At 43.8% G+C, this 16,276-nt stretch overlaps 1 protein-coding gene across 1 annotated transcript in view; it reads right to left on the bottom strand.

Annotated features, from left to right (window-relative positions):
* The window catches only part of Prpf6 (pre-mRNA processing factor 6), a 64,241-nt gene that overhangs the window by 23,177 nt on the left and 24,788 nt on the right, over positions 1 to 16,276 (bottom strand). The window contains exons 4-9 of the mRNA NM_001079766.1: positions 16,132 to 16,210; positions 15,061 to 15,237; positions 14,711 to 14,866; positions 7,781 to 7,875; positions 6,878 to 7,034; positions 6,052 to 6,214 (exon numbers count right to left, since the gene is read on the bottom strand). Of these exons, the coding sequence (NP_001073234.1) occupies positions 6,052 to 6,214; positions 6,878 to 7,034; positions 7,781 to 7,875; positions 14,711 to 14,866; positions 15,061 to 15,237; positions 16,132 to 16,210 (827 nt within the window). The remainder of the gene's footprint in view (positions 1 to 6,051; positions 6,215 to 6,877; positions 7,035 to 7,780; positions 7,876 to 14,710; positions 14,867 to 15,060; positions 15,238 to 16,131; positions 16,211 to 16,276) is intronic.

The following is a 16,276-nucleotide window of genomic DNA, read 5'->3' as shown; positions in this document are numbered from 1 at the left end:
ATGCTACCAACATCACTCCCAATGACAAAACCTGAAAGACAGACAGACAAATGGCACTTATCTCTGCTCCAGATGGCAACTGAAATCTATAAAGGATTTCATACGTTCCTCAGCTACTGCTTAATCTCACCTCACAATGGAGAACAGAGAGCTCTCCTTCCTGACACTCATTTTCTCTCACACACATACAAAAATGAAAAACAAACAAAAAACCTGGTCGTGGTAGTACATAACTTTAATCCTAGTACTTGAGAGGCAGAGGGAATCTCTGAGTTCAAGGCCAACCTGGTCTATGCAGCAAAGGCCAACCAGGGATAAATGATGAGACTGTCAAGGGCTAGCCAATGGCTCACTGATTCTGAGCACTTGCTGCTGTTGCAGAGGATACAGATTCTGTCCCTAGCACCCACACTGTGGCTTACTTACAACTGTAGCTCCAGTCCTGGGGAAATCTGATGCTCTTCTGGCCTCTGAAGGTAATGCATGCATGTGGCACACAGACATGTGTGCAACAAAATAAAATAAATGAATAAATAAACTAGTTTTGGGGGCTAGAGAGATGGCTCTGCAATTAAGGGCACTGGCTGTTCTTTCAGAGGACCACGGTTTGATTTCTAGCACCCACATGGCAGATGACAACCTTCAGTAAGTCCAGCCCCAGGGGATTATCCTTTTCAGGCCTCTGTGGGCACAAGGTATGCATGAGGTACAGAGATGTACATGTAGGCAAAATGCTCATACACAGAATTTTTTTTTTAATTTTAAAAACAAAAGTCCCACTTGATTCTATAGAGCCTCCAGCTCTACCTTCCAATTCACAAAAAAAACCCAAAAAACAAAAAAACCCAAAACAAACCTTCATGGCTACACTACATGGAACCTACAGGATTAACCTCCCTTCTTCTAGAATTTTTTTTTGAAGATTTATTCATTTATTATATATGAGTACACGTAGCTGTCTTCAGACACACCAGAAGAGGGCATCGGATCTCTTTACAGATGGTTGTGAGCCACCATGTGGCTGCTGGGATTTGAACTCATGACCTCTGGAAGAGCAGTCGGGTGTTCTTAACCGCTGAGCTATCTCTCCAGCCCTAGAATCTTAATGATAAAATAACGACATGGTAACATCCAGACTCAGTTTAACCCCAGTACACACTGACCAGGCATGTCTGCATGCTGTTCACTGACACAACAACTGACAGAATGAGGACACCACCGTGACATAGTCACTCTTTTATTAGAGTGGCATGAAAAAAACAAAGACAAAATAAGCCACCAGTGTCCAAAAGCCAGTGCAGCAGTGCACTCCTGTAACCTGAGTACTCAGAGGGCAGAGTCAGGAGAAACACCTTAAGCTCAGGGCCATCCTGAGCTACAGGGTAAGTTCCAGGCCAGTGAGGGATATACAGTGAAACGCTGCCTCAAAAGGCCACAAAGAAGGCTGCAGAGATGGCTCAGCAGGTAAAAAGCACTTACCACAAAGCCTGAAAATCTGAGCTGAATTCCCCAAATGGGAATAATCAGGAGAGAATCTAGTCCTACAAGTAAGTTGTCCTCTAAATTCCATCTGTACACTATGGTGTACACGTACACACACACACACACACACACACACACACACACACACACACACACATTTTCTAAAGCCATAAAAAAGAAAAGAAAAAAACTGTCTGTATAGGAAAGCGCATTAACAATAGCACTGGGAGCCTAGGGTTGAAAGTGGGGGCTGAAAGTAGCTATGCCTGTTGGAGCAGAGGTTGTGAAGAATATACGCAATCTGTCTTTCCTGAACAATCAATCTGTCTTGGTGGTAAGTGCTTTTCAGGTTACAGGAGTGCACCGCTGCACTGGAAATTAGCGTCAGTAAACGAGCTGCAGGAGGTAGATAGCTCAGGAAGTACACCACCCACACCAATCCTCAACACCCGAGTTAAATTTCAGAGACTCACATGGTAGAAAGAACTGACTCCTGCAAGTTGTCCTCTGATCTCCAAATGCATGCCATCACACACACACACACACGCACGCACGCACGCACGCACGCACGCACGCACGCACGCTCGCACGCTCGCACGCGCACACACACACACACACACACACACACACACTAAAAAAAATTAAAAGCTGGATAGTACATGCCTTTAATCCCAGCACCTGGGAAGCAAAGACAGGAGGATCTCTGTGAGTTCAAGGCCAGCCTGGTCTACATGTGCTAGTTCCAGTAAAACAAAACACACAAAAACAAACAAACAAACAAACAAACAAAAAAAACCCCAGAACAACAGAGACGACAACAAATTTAAAAACCAAACTCAAGTTGCATACACGTGATTACCCTAGGGAAGGGTCCACTGAGCAGGCTGTGATGAGTAAAAAGAAATCATGGAAAGGAAAGCAGCAATGATCCCAGGAGGCTCTGTGCAATTGGCTCTGTGCAGCTGGCAGGGTGAACGCTAACAAAGGGCACTCAAGGTTTTGCCATACTTTGGCTCATTTTCAAAAGAACTTGGACTGATGTCAGGAAAAGGAGACAACTCAAGAGCGCTGTAATGTGTAGCTAGGTGCCGCCACACTTTTGTTTTAAGCATCAGGATCTCTTCTTCAGATCCTATTCACTAAGAAGCTAAAAGCAGGGCAGATGACCCAGAGATCTGTAGTATGAGGGTAAGGGAGGCCTCAGACACTGGCAGTTAGGTCAAAAACAAGCCTTTAACCAGCTTCCTATAGGGTTGGTGATGACTGCTTGGAACTAACAAATGAAATATAACTCTAGTCTTGAGACGCCATAGCGTTTCCCAAACAGTTCCCTAAGGATCCGATTTCCTGTAAGCACATAGGCCAACGATGCTGAAAATAGACCCAAGGTATGGTCTGTCTGGAAGTGAGCCATGATTCTATCACAACATTGGTGACGAAACCCAGGAATCGCAGCCACTGCTCCAGGGCTGTGTGGCACATGCCTGTAGTTCCAGCTACTTGGTTGGCTGAGACAGGAGGATCACTTGAGTCCAGGACTTCTGGGTTGTAATACACAATGCCAATCGGGTGTCCGCACTAAGTTCGGCACCAATGTTGTGATAGAATCATGGCAGACCACACCAGGCCAGTGTAGTTCCACATGAGAGAGGTTTATTGTGGAGGAAGGGGACAAAAGGGGGCAACGAAGACGAAGGGGGTTAAAGAGAGAAAAGAGAGAGTGCAAAGGTCAAGAGGATCTGCCTTTTATTTAAGCTGTGATGTAACCGATCACAGGTAAAGGTGAGAGGTAAACCAAATGGACGCTATGAATGAATGTCTGGCAATTGCCACGCGTGGTCCCTGTCACCTCTGGGTGATGTCATTGTCATTGCTGGGTTTGAAGGCGATCTGTAACCAACCATAAAGCCGGTTTCTGAGGGAACCACATAAACACAGTGTGGCCTGCTGAGTAGTTTAGCCTACTCAACAGTGGCAGAACTCTCCTGCTATGTGTGAGGGCTTCGTTCCTCTAGGCCTCTGTGCCATCTAGCAGGGCAGGCAGTCTCTGCAATGTTCCTTTCCTTCTCATAGAGCCAGAGCAGACCGGCTGCGCCACTGCACACAGACTAAGCCTTAGGTGTACATCACTATGCTGACTTGAGATGTGCATGCCAGAAAAATGGGAGACATTCTATACAAAGCCAAAGGGCCTACCTACCCTTGCGGGAATTTTGCAGGGTCCCAAGGTCTGAGGCACATTGGGACTTCCCTTCTATGATGAAACCCAGTACTCCTACTGCAATGACACCTAATCTCAGAGCCTGAACTCTACAGGGGCACCCTCCTGCCTACTGCCAAGTACTCTGGGTTTTGCCATGTGGTGAGTCCTAAAGGGACAGACAACAACAGTGAGTCTGGGTTCTTCTCACTCCACAGATCCAACACCACCAGCACCAACTGTGCTGATCCTCGACAAAGAAGAGAGCTGAATTCTCCTGCACATCTGTTCACCTATGAGGAAGATGATCCCAGCAGGGAACTAGGAATGGCTAAAAACCTCGAACACACCTGACCATGAGCAAGGCAGACGTGCAGCTTTGTCAGGTTGGAAATAGAGCAGAAAAGATGGGTGGAGCAAAAGCAAGTACAGCGTGGATTCCAGTAGGATGACTGAGTCACAGGCAGACACTTCCCACAACTAGAAGCTAACTTGTCTGCTACCCTACGAGCAGATTCATGGCTCTAGAAAAGCCTTAGGACCGCAGGACTAAGAAGGAAAAAGCCCCGACCTAGGGTTAAAGTCACTGAGGCGACTGAGAGATGGTCTGAATGAAAATGCCCTCCCCACCCCCACAGACTCATAGGGAGTAGCATTATTGGAGTGTAGCCTGTGCGGCCTTTCGGAGTTAGGGTTTCATTGAGGGTGGGTTTTGAGGTTTCAGAAGCTCAAGTCACAGTCTCTTCCCACTGACTGTGGATCCAGATATAGAGCTCTCAGCTGCTTCTCCAACGCCATGTCTGCCTGCGTGCCATCATGCTTCTGTCCAGGAGGATAATGGACTAAACCTCTGAACTGTAAGCCAGCCTCAATCAGATGTTTTCCTTTATAAGAGTTGCTATGGTGAGGCAGGGCCATCCCTTCAATCCCAGCACTCAGAAGGCAGAGGCAAACGCCTGGTCTACAAAAAGTGAGTCTAAGACAGTCGGGGCTCTGTTACACAGAGAAACCCTGTTTCAGGAGGCAGGAAGCAGGGGGAGTTCCCATGGACATGATGTCTCTTTCCAGCAATAGAACCCTAACTAAGACACAGATTCGGCAGGATGGGCCTTCTATCTGTTCCTCACTTTAGTCAGCATGGTGCCTGGAAGACTAGCTGGATGTTTCCCAAAGCTCCTAAGAGCACCAGAAGACAAAAATGCCTTGTAAGTCAAGGCCTCAACCTAACATGAAGTAATACCACATACACCACGTGCATCCGTTAACCTATACAACAGAGCACATAGGTCTCTGAATGTGCAATGCTGTTGGAGAAGCTCCCATAGGCTTCATGCCCTACTTTTACTTCTCCAAACCTCGCCACCAAGAGGCCTAGAACAATTCAGTCAAGCTGTGAGACCAGCACTGACTCCCAGGGGGTAATCAAGTTGCCTCCATTCTCTGAGGAGATCATTTTACAGGTCAGAGGGTCTTCAGTCTTATTTAGTGTTTCTATTTGCAAGTATAAAGTTAGGAGAAGAATATGGCACGATACTGAGTACCTGTACGCAAAACCCACACAGCAAAACCAAAAAGATTATGCATTTGAGGCTAGCCTGGGCTACATGTAAGATTCTATCTGAGAGATAGATAGAAATAGAGATAGACACACACACATACACACACACACACACACACACACACACACACACACAGAGGGAGAGAGAGGGAGGGAAGGAGGGAGGGAGGGAGAGAGATGGAGAGAGAGAGAGAGAGAGAGAGAGAGAGAGAGAGCGCCTATAATAAAAAGAAGCAAAAGCACCAACTGATGATCCAGACCTCAACAGGGTCTAGGTCACTTGGTCACTAATGCACGTAGAGAGCTAACCCTTGATACCCACACAAGAGGGAAAAGAAAATCCTAACTCCGGTATGGCACATACTTAGCATTTGCTTGGTGTGTGCACATGGTAATAGTGGTGTTTCTGTACTACTTCTTTCTCTACCTTTGTGCACTTCAAAATTCCATTTCCAGAACACAAGCTATCCTGGAGGGACTATATACTTAGAGAGTCACAAACCTGTTCCTGTATTATGAATAAGGAAAAATTGGATGACAGTGATTGTTGAGCTCACACACTATAGAAAGGTAAAAACGGTGCCCTTCAGTCAGTGTGGGAACATTTCTACTGGAGTCCATTCTCTATAGAACTCCAAGGGCAAAAGCAACTAGCCCAGAAAAAAGGACTGGCAACTTTACCAGCTTCTTAACTACCCTCGCAAAACGTCTGAGCAAAGGAAGAGTGAACTGCTCTCCAAGAGAACAAAACATCATAAAGCAAGAACACCTTCAAGGCACAGTTTAAGGGGTACCTCCCAGAGAGGCTTACCTTTCCGAAGAACACGCTTCTTTGCTCGAATGTCTGTTTCTAGTTCTGCTGCTCTAATGTAAATCCTAACAGACTGTGGGAGATGACGGACAGCTTGTGCCACCACAGCCTTGGCTGTGTCCCCAGGCTGTAACCTAGCTGCTTCTAGCCAGACATCTTCACTCTAGGGGAAAAAACAAAGAACAATAAGAACATGGGCAGGTATGACTGCCTGGGAAGCTCTAATTTTTACCTAAAATTCAAAGAATTTCACAGAGGTTTTCTTTCATTATCAGATATACCTAGTTTACACAGAAGAGTACATGACATTGTTGGTTTTATTAACACTTTCTAAATTCGTCCTAATCATCCCACCTTCCAAAACACAAGTGCTAGAATATTCTGAGAGACAGCACTAATCTGTGTTTTGTTGTTGTTTTGTTTTTTGTTTTTTTTTCCGATTTACTTATTCTTATTTGATGCATACAGGTGTTTTGCTTGGATGCATATCCAGAAGAGGGCATCAGATCCCCTGGAACTGGATGACAGGCAGCTGTGAGCTGCCCTATGGCACCTGGAAATCAAGTCTAGGTCCTCTAGAAGACGAGCCCATGCTCTCAACCGCTGAGCCATCTCTTCTGAGTCAACTCTAGGTTTTCTATATTGTGTGACCTGACAAGCTGCCAGGTTTATCACTTTCAGTGATGCTGACCCTGCCATTATGTTAGGCCAGCCTCTGCTCCACACAAAAGTCGTAAAGACTTTCCTTTCCTTCTGTTCATAACCTTGCTCTGACTCTAGTATGGGCACATGCAGCTGTCGAGAGAATATGCTGCTATGGCTTTACCTTGGGGCACATCTCTGTCCCTTTCATAATAAGGTTTCGAGCCACTTGTAACTTTCCAGTGACTTCTTCCAGGCGAGCTGACGCAATCCAGGCTGGTGGATGATGAGGGTTTGTTTCTCGAACAGATTTAAGAAGTAGTCGTGCTTTCTTGATGTCACTGTAAAGGTCAAAAGGCACAAAAAATCAGGCCACACTATTAGAGGGTGTGGCAAGAGCCTGGGAGAAGGCATCCCCTTAAGACACAGAATAAATTGCTAAGGGAAACATGCTGAAGACATAAAATCCAAAAGAGCTACTCTACGGGGGCACTGAGTAAACAAACTGAAGCCTGAATATCCAGACAGGAAACACCAGACAATCTACAAGCTGCTTTCTAGCTCACCACAGGCATTGACCTTATTATTTGTAAAATATTTAATATACATAGTAAAAGAACACAAATACACTTCTAATTTCTCAGAACATCCATGTCATATTTTGACTGTATATTCTTTTTTTTTTTTTTTTTTTTATTAACTTGAGTATTTCTTATATACATTTCGAGTGTTATTCCCTTTCCCGGTTTCCGGGCAAACATCCCCCTCCCCCCTCTCCTTCCTTATGGGTGTTCCCCTCCCAACCCTCCCCCCATAGACTAGTTCACTGGGGGTTCAGTCTTAGCAGGACCCAGGGCTTCCCCTTCCACTGGTGCTCTTACTAGGATATTCATTGCTACCTATGGGGTCAGAGTCCAGGGTCAGTCCATGTATAGTCTTTAGGTAGTGGCTTAGTCCCTGGAAGCTCTGGTTGCTTGGCATTGTTGTACTTTTGGGGTTGACTGTATATTCTTTAAAAAAAAAACTCCACAACATAGTAAGCAATTAAAGTTCCCATTTCAACCCATCAATTCTGCAGCATACTCACTTTATATCGCCACCATGGGTTGGGATCATAGAGTTTAGGTCCGTCAGATAGCCTTTGGGGTCCACAACAGTCTGCCCACTCACTGAGTCAGATACCTGTGAGATAGGTAAAGGGGAGAATGAGCTAGTCATGACCAGCAATGTTTAAAACAACGAATTACCAACAACCCTGAAGGCCCACCCGACAAATCTCATGAAAAGCAGTCAGGAAAAAACAATCTTACTGTGACTCAAACAACAGTTAGTGATGAGAAAATGTCTTCTACATGAAAAGTGTAGAAATCTTCTACAAGGATTAATGTTGCGGGATTAATTTCGGCATCACTGAAAGTGATAAATCAATAGAAAACCTAGAGGCTGAAGCAGGAGAGACAGCTCAGCAGTTCAGAACACTTAAGTATGGCTCCCATAGGCTCATATACAAATACTTGGTCCCCAGTAGGTGAAACAATTTGGAAAGGCTTAGGGAGTGTAGCCCTGTTGGAGAGGATGTGCCACTGGAGGTGGGCTTTGAGATTTCAAAAAACTTGGCCACTCTAGAGTGTCTCTCTTCTAAGAAATGAAAAGAGAAAATAAAAGTAACCAAGACACATAGAGATACTGATCCTAAAAGTTCCATGAAAAGAAATTTCAAGAAAACATATTTTAAAAAAATGTCTTTTTAAGACGGACCTAAGTCCAGAAAGTCTTAAGTAAAAGGCTGGTAATTTCAACTTTTTTTTTTTAAATTTCAATATGGAAGTTCATTGTACTAATCTTTTTCTTTTTTGAGACATGATTTCTTGTGTAGCCCTGGCTGTCCTGGAACTCATTCTGTAGCCCAGGCTAACCCTGAACTCAAGAGATCCACCTTCCTCTGCCTCCCCAAGTGCTGGAATTAAAAGCTCATTCTACTATTTTAATCATAAATTTTTTTTTTTTTGGTTCTTTTTTTCGGAGCTGGGGACCGAACCCAGGGCCTTGCGCTTCCTAGGCAAGCGCTCTACCACTGAGCTAAATCCCCAGCCCCTTAATCATAAATTTTTAAATTGCCATAATAAGCCGTGTCTGATAGCACGGACCAGTAATCCCAGCTACTTGGAAGGCTAAGGCAGGAATGACCAAAGTTCAAGGCTTACCTGGCTACAGAATGAGTTCCAGACTGGCCTAGACAATTTACTGAGTATCAGTTTCCAAAATTAAAAACTAAAAAGAAGGGCTGGAGAGGTGGCTCAGCGGTTAAGAGCACCCGACTGCTCTTCCAGAGGTCATGAGTTCAAGTCCCAGCAACCACATGGTGGCTCACAACCATCTGTAAAGAGATCTGGTGCCCTCTTCTGGTGTGTCTGAAGACAGCTACAGTGTACTTATATATAATAAATGAATAAATCTTAAAAAAAAAAAAAAAACTAAAAAGAAGCCGGCCAAGGTGAAGCACGGCTTTCATCCTAGCCCTCCAATGTAAAACCACATCCACACCTCAGTGGCCACCAAACCATTTCGCACAGCTTCCTTAACTGTAAGGTGGTTGAAGCTACCAGTTTTAGCACTTTGAATTACACGCTCTGAATAGCTGTAGGGATTTCACCAGGGGTTGGGGGAACTAGCTCAACCTTGGCGTAGTGCCAAAGTGTGGCCAATCAAGGCTTCGAGTAAGTCAGGCAGCGGCCACCATCAATGGTACCTTCTCTGCGAAGTTATGGATGAACCTGGCCATGGTCTAAGGTGGAAGGTTCGTCTCCCCAAACCGCCGGCTGAAGGTTTTAAAAATGTTTTTAAAAGACAGAATCTCATATTATAACCCAAGCTGGATTCAGGCTCAAGGTGATGCTCCTGCCTCAGCTTCCTAAGTACTGAAATTACGGGTGTACCAGCACACTATCCAACACTCTTTAAGAAAAGACAGGTTAACAAACACAGAGCACAGAAAAAGGGGAACAGGAGAAAAAGCGTTGTTTTTCTAGTGACTGGTATGGAAGTGCACGCCTAGCATCCAAGCACTTTGAAGATCATGGTGGAAGGATCAGGCCATCCTTGGCTACACACTTTGTGTGAAGCCAGCTAGGCTACACGAGACTATCTTCCTTTCCTCCAGAAAGCTAGGTACAGTAGCTTATACCAGCACTTGGCAGTCAGAGGCAAGCAAATGATTACAAGTTCAAGACTAGCCTGGTCTACATAGATCAGGACAGCCAATAACATGCCAAATCATGTCTCAAATAAAATAACAAAAATACCAAGAAGAACATGTGCAGGGGCATTCTGTTTTATTTGCCAACTTAAAAAAAAAAAAAAAAACAAACAAATAAGGTAAGAGAATAAAAGACACCCAAAGCTGATGTCTGGCTTACACACACACACACACACACACACACACACACACGCACGCACACAAATGCCTATGTATACACACACATATACACAGAGAATATTGAGCTAGAGAGAAAGCTCAGCAGTTAAAAGTGCTTTCTGCTTCTCCAGAGGACCTGAGTTCAGTTCCCAGAACCCAGGTCAGGAGAATCCTAACAGCCTGTTAATTCCAGGACTGGGAGGATCAAAGCTTCTGGCATCTATGGGCACCTGGACACATAGCATATACACAGAGGCACAAACACAGAGACACGAAAAAAAAAAAAAAAAACACAAAATAAAAGTTGGGAAAACTGAGGAGACTCTAGAACCCTGGTACAGTCTGAGCTGTAAAATAAGACAACTACTACGGATGCCATTCTCGCTGTGCCTAAAAATTTTAGCTACTATTATGCCAGTAATTAAACTTCTGAGAATATATCTATAAAGACTGAAACAAGTATTCGTATGATCATGTTTAAGAGCAGCATTACTCTCAAGAACTAAAAGTCAGAAACAAACCATGTATCCATTGAGAGGTTGATGAATGATACATTCATATACACAATTAAACATTATTCAGCCTTAAAAAGGAAAAAAGATTTCTAATACATGCTAAACATGACCCAAGAAGACAAAGAGCCAAAAACAAGGTAAATGAAAATATATGGGGGCTGGAGAGATGGCTCAGTGGTTAAGAACACTGACTGCTCTTGCAGGATTTGGGTTCAATTCCCAACACCCATTAAGGAAGCTCACAACTGTCTGTAACTCTGGTTCTAGAGGGCCCAACACTCTTACACAGACACATCTGCAAACAAAATGTCAACATACATGAAATAAAAATAAGAATATAAAATGTTAGAAAGAGTTACTCTGCTATGTTAAAGACAAGGAAGAAAGAAGAAGAGGAGGAAAAGGAAGAGGAGCAGCAGCAGCAAGGGAGACAGACAGACAGATAGGCCGTGGTGGCACATGGCTTTAATCCCAGAACTCAGAGGCCAACCTGGTCTACAAAGTGAGTTCCAGGACAGCCAGAGCTACCTAGAGTAACCCTTTCTTGAAAATCCAAATAGATAACTAAATAGAATAATAAAGATATTAAGTAGCTACCAAGGGGCCATCAAAGTTATAGAAAGTAGAATGGAGGTTGCCAAGGATTAGAGTAGAGTTAGACTGTAAAGTGTTTGACAGAAATGGTTTTAGGGGGCCTGAGGAGATGGCTCAGCAGTTAAGAGCACTGACTGCTCTTCCAGAGGTCCTGAGTTCAATTCCCAGCATCGATATGGTGGCTCACAGCCATCTGTAATGGAATCTGATGCCCTCTTCTGGTGTGGCTGAAGACAGCTACAGTGTACCCATATAAATAACATAAATAAATCTTAAAAAACAATAGTTTCGGGGTTGGGGATTTAGCTCAGTGGTAGAGTGCTTGCCTAGGAAGCGCAAGGCCCTGGGTTCGGTCCCCAGCTCCGGGGGAAAAAAAAAAAAAAAAAAAAAAACAATAGTTTCAGTCTAGGATGGCAAAGAGTTTTGGAGCTGGATAACAGAGGGCAAGTACTTACACTGATAAACACACACACAAAATGGTTAAAATATACAGGCGTCATGAACATTATATCTGCATATAATACATGTATATTATATCTGTAGCCCCACCAAGGCAGGAGGCTCACTTAAGCAATGTACGAGGCCAGCCTAACCACACAGTCATAGTAAGACCCTGTTTTAGACATAAACACATACAGAATGGTTTAAATGGTAAAGATGAGGGCTGGAGAGATGGCTCAGCGGTTAAGATCACTGACTGCTCTTCCAGAGGTCCTGAGTTCAATTCTCAGCAACCACAAGGTGGCTCACAGCCATCTGTAATGGGATGCAATACCCCCCACCTCCCTTCTAATGGGTCTGAAGGGAGCAACAGTGTACTCACATTAAATAAAATAAAATCTCTCTCTCTCTCTCTCTCTCTCTCTCTTTTTTTTTTTTTTTTTTTTGGAGCTGGAGACTGAACCCAGGGCCTTGCGCTTGCTAGGTAAGCACTCTTCTACTGAGCTAAATCCCCAAGCCCAAATAAAATCTCTTTTAAAAAAAAAGGTAAATTATGGTGCTGAGGTATAGCTCAGTTGTATACTGCTTATCAAGCATGTGTGAAGCTCTGGGTTCTACCCTAACAATTATTTTAACAAGGGTAGAGAGGGACATAAAGAAGATAAAGTCTGTCAGGCACAGGGGCGTACGCCTTTAGTCCAGTGCTCCTGAGTCGGAGGCGGTGGACCTGTGAATTAGAGCCCAACCTGGTTATACAGTGTGCACCAGGTCAGGGTGAGATAGTGAGGAAAAATAAACACATTTTTTTTTTTTTTGTGGTTCTTTTTTCCGGAGCTGGGGACCGAACCCAGGGCCTTGCGCTTCCTAGGCAAGCGCTCTACCACTGAGCTAAATCCCCAGCCCCAGCACATTTAAAAAGAGAAAGAAGAAAAAGAAGATGTAAAGCCTAACACACACACACACACACAGATAGACACACACACACTCTCTCTCTCTCTCTCTCTCTTTTACTTCTAACACGAACACTTGCCATGATACAGATTTTTTTTCTGTTTTGGATTTTTTGGTTTCTCTATGTGGCCCTGGTTGTCCTGGAACTCATAAGATTAGGCTGGCCTCAAACTCAGAGAACTGGGATTAAAGGTGCTGCTACCTTTTCCACCACCTGGCTCTGTTTTTGCTTTGTTTTTTAATACTCTTCACTGGAGATATAGCGCTGGAATAGAACACCTGCCTACTATAATCAAAGCCCTGGGTTCCATCCTGAGTACCACAAGAAAAGAAAAGAGGAAAAGAAATAGAATAACATTGCTTCTCAATGCTCTTACAAGAAAGTATTAATTTTATAACAGCTCGGGGAGAAAATAAACCAAAGGCAACAAAGTGACACTGTTATTAAATGCAAAACTAAGAGGGAAATGGATTGCCACAATAAAGATGCTTCTCAGACCCTCAGAGACTAATGGGGCTGGAAAGAGGACACAAGGGTGAAGAGCACTGGCACTGGGTTCTTCTAGAACCCAGATTTTTGATTCACAGAATCCACATGACAGTTCATCTGTAACTCTGATTCCAGGGAATCCAATGCCCTCTTCTGGCAGCTGTAGACACCGCGCGCACACACACACACACACACACACACACACACACACACACACACACACACAGTATACAAGACATACAATGCAGGCAAAACACACATACACATAAAATAAAAATAAACAAATCTTTAGAAACGAATTGACACACTGGAAGTCGCTGAGTTCAGAGATGGACAGTGTACTTTAGACAGGCAGAGAAAACAGAGAAGACCCGGCAGTGCCAGGTACCAGAGGAGTCATCAGCAGGTCCAGGATAGGAGTGTAGAACAAGGAAGGTAATATTCGCAGTAAAATTTCACTTCAAAGACATTACAGGGCTGGAGAGATGGCTCAGTGGCTAAGAGCACTGACTGCTCTTCCATGAGATCCTGAGTTCAAATCCCAGTAACCACATGGTGGCTCACAGCCATCTGTAATGAGAGCTGATGCCCTCTTCTGGTGTGTCTGAAGACAGCTACAGTGTACTTACATATAAGAAATAAATAAATCTTTAAAAAAAAAGACATTACAAAAATGCTGTCTTAAATGTGCTACTTAAATGTCTATGAATTCAATACATAATGAGTTAAAAAAATATAAAAATAAAAGTAAAAACTACCCAGAATTGTATGGCATCACTCAAGTATGATCCTAGCACACAGAGGCTGAAACGGGAGGGGCGAAAGTTTGAGAATAAACCTGGGAGGAAGAGGCAGGATCTCTGTGAATTCAAAGCCAGCCTAGATTACACAGAAAGTTACAGGTCAGTCTGAGCTACACAGCAAAAAGCTCGGGCCAGGGACGGAGATGCAGCTCAGTTATAGCATGCTCACCTAGAATATAAAAAAGTCCATCTCTCCAACAGCACACACAAAAACCATTAAATCACATTGCATATTTTACAAGGTAAAACAGACAAACACATGCTAACAGAAAAAGTGCAATCAATAAGCTATTGAGTTTTTTATTATAAAATACTTGCTGTTATAAATTTTCAAAAACACAGCAACAAAAAGTTAGAAATTTAGTTCTGTGGTAGAACACTTGCCTAGCAAGGATAGAGCCCTGAATTCATTCCCAGTGCGTATAGAGTTAAGTTTTATCAACAGACCATATGGACTTTGTTGGAAACATACTCATCCCCTACAATGGCCTTCTACCTCCAAGGAACAGACTAGCAGGTCACACAGGGCTGGCCCTTTATTTGTTGTGCTGGGGATGTTGGCATGCCCTGTAGAGAAACACACAAATACTCACCTGTAGAAAGAGTCTCACCTACTTACTCTACGACAGGACACATTTCTGTTTTTAATTATCGAGTGCTTTGCTTTGTTTGTATTAGAGATCAAACCAAGGGCCTTGCATATGTTAGGCAAGGGACCTAACAACTGAGCAACATCCCCCAAATATTCTGCTTTTTCCCCATTTCAGTACCATCTATAAGAAAAGAAAGATCCATGACAAATTCTCACCTGGCTAAGCCTCATGTCCATCAGGGTATTCCTGGCCTGGCCAATCTTCCTCATGTCCAGCTCCCCTGTTCCAGGTGTCATCAATCCTGGTGTCATTCCACCTGGGTATGGAGTGTTCAGGCCTCCTGGGTAGGGAGTATTCAGACCTCCAAATTGCTAGGAGGAAGATAAAACACTGGCTTCAACTGTCATACTGAAGATCCCCACCTTCTCCAAACAATGTCCACCTAGTCCCTATGTCCTAACGGGGCACGGCTACAAGAGCAATCAACACTCACCCTTCTCACCACATCCTTACCCAGACTAAAGAAGCTCCATTTGCTCATAAGCTCATTTGTTCATATACTCACAGTTTGTCGGGGATCCACGGAAGTATGGTTCTCTCCAGTCTGTAAATGTTTGGCAAAGAAACTATCAGGAACAGGGGTCAGCTTCTCATAACGTGGGTTCCGTTGACGTTTGTTTCTGGCATCGCCAACTTCTGGGATGCTAAGCCATTCTTCTTCTGTGACCTCTGCCAACTTCCTCTGGAAATATGTAGATTCCAAATGTTAGTCGTGAGATTTCACATTTGCTCTCCCCAAGCCTCGGGCCTATTGTGCTTTAGAAAAGACTGATGCAGAAATGGTTTTCCATTAAAAAATAATGCAATTCTTTTTTCTTTTTTTCGGAGCCGGGGACCGAACCCAGGGCCTTGCGTTTACTAGGCAAGCACTCTACCACTGAGCTAAATCCCCAACCCCAATAATGCAATTCTTTATGATTTATTATATGTATGTATATGCATGTGTGCAAACGCACATACAAGGATACATGGCAAGGGCTTTTACCTGCTGAGCCATCCTGATAGCCCTGGTTTTCCACTTTATTTAGAGAAATCAATTCATTGGATTGGTACTCTTACTAAAAGGTAAATTTATCAGATCAAAATCTAACAAGCAGTTTGGAAAGCATTTGCCTAAATGGAAAGAAAAGATTGTTTTCCTGCCTTTAACAGTAGAATTTGCTTTTTTTTTTTTTTTTTCCTTTTTCTTTTTTTCGGAGCTGGGGACCAAACCCAGGGCCTTTCGCTTCCTAGGCAAGCGCTCTACCACTGAGCTAAATCCCCAACCCCATTGCTTTATTTTTTAATGTATATGACAGATGATCAAACATAGGGAAGCACAAACTTCCCCTAAGCAATTAATCCTCTGAACTAAGAGCATCATTAGTAAAGGCTCAAAACCAGTATTACACTGGAGCAGTTCCACCTTCTTTTTTTTTTTTTTTTTTTTTTTTCTTCCGGAGCTGGGGACCGAACCCAGGGCCTTGTGCTTGCTAGGCAAGCGCTCTACCACTGAGCTAAATCCCCAACCCCACAGTTCCACCTTCTGCTGCTTAGGTGAAGGCCCTGAAGCCAGTATGCTAGTCCATCTGCTCACCTTAAGGTCTGAAAACTGCTGCTGGATTTTGGGACGTTCCATTCGGTATTTCTCAATCTCTTCTTTTTCCCTTTGCTCTCTAGGAAATAGAAATGTGCCTGCATTAGACATATTATGTGTAGGTTCAGGGCACTTGCTGCTCCCA

Source organism: Rattus norvegicus, chromosome 3, assembly GCF_036323735.1.
Source record: "Rattus norvegicus strain BN/NHsdMcwi chromosome 3, GRCr8, whole genome shotgun sequence".
Taxonomy (NCBI): domain Eukaryota; kingdom Metazoa; phylum Chordata; class Mammalia; order Rodentia; family Muridae; genus Rattus; species Rattus norvegicus.
The sequence above is the reverse complement of the archived record's forward strand: the minus strand, read 5'-3'. Positions and strand labels throughout refer to the sequence as shown.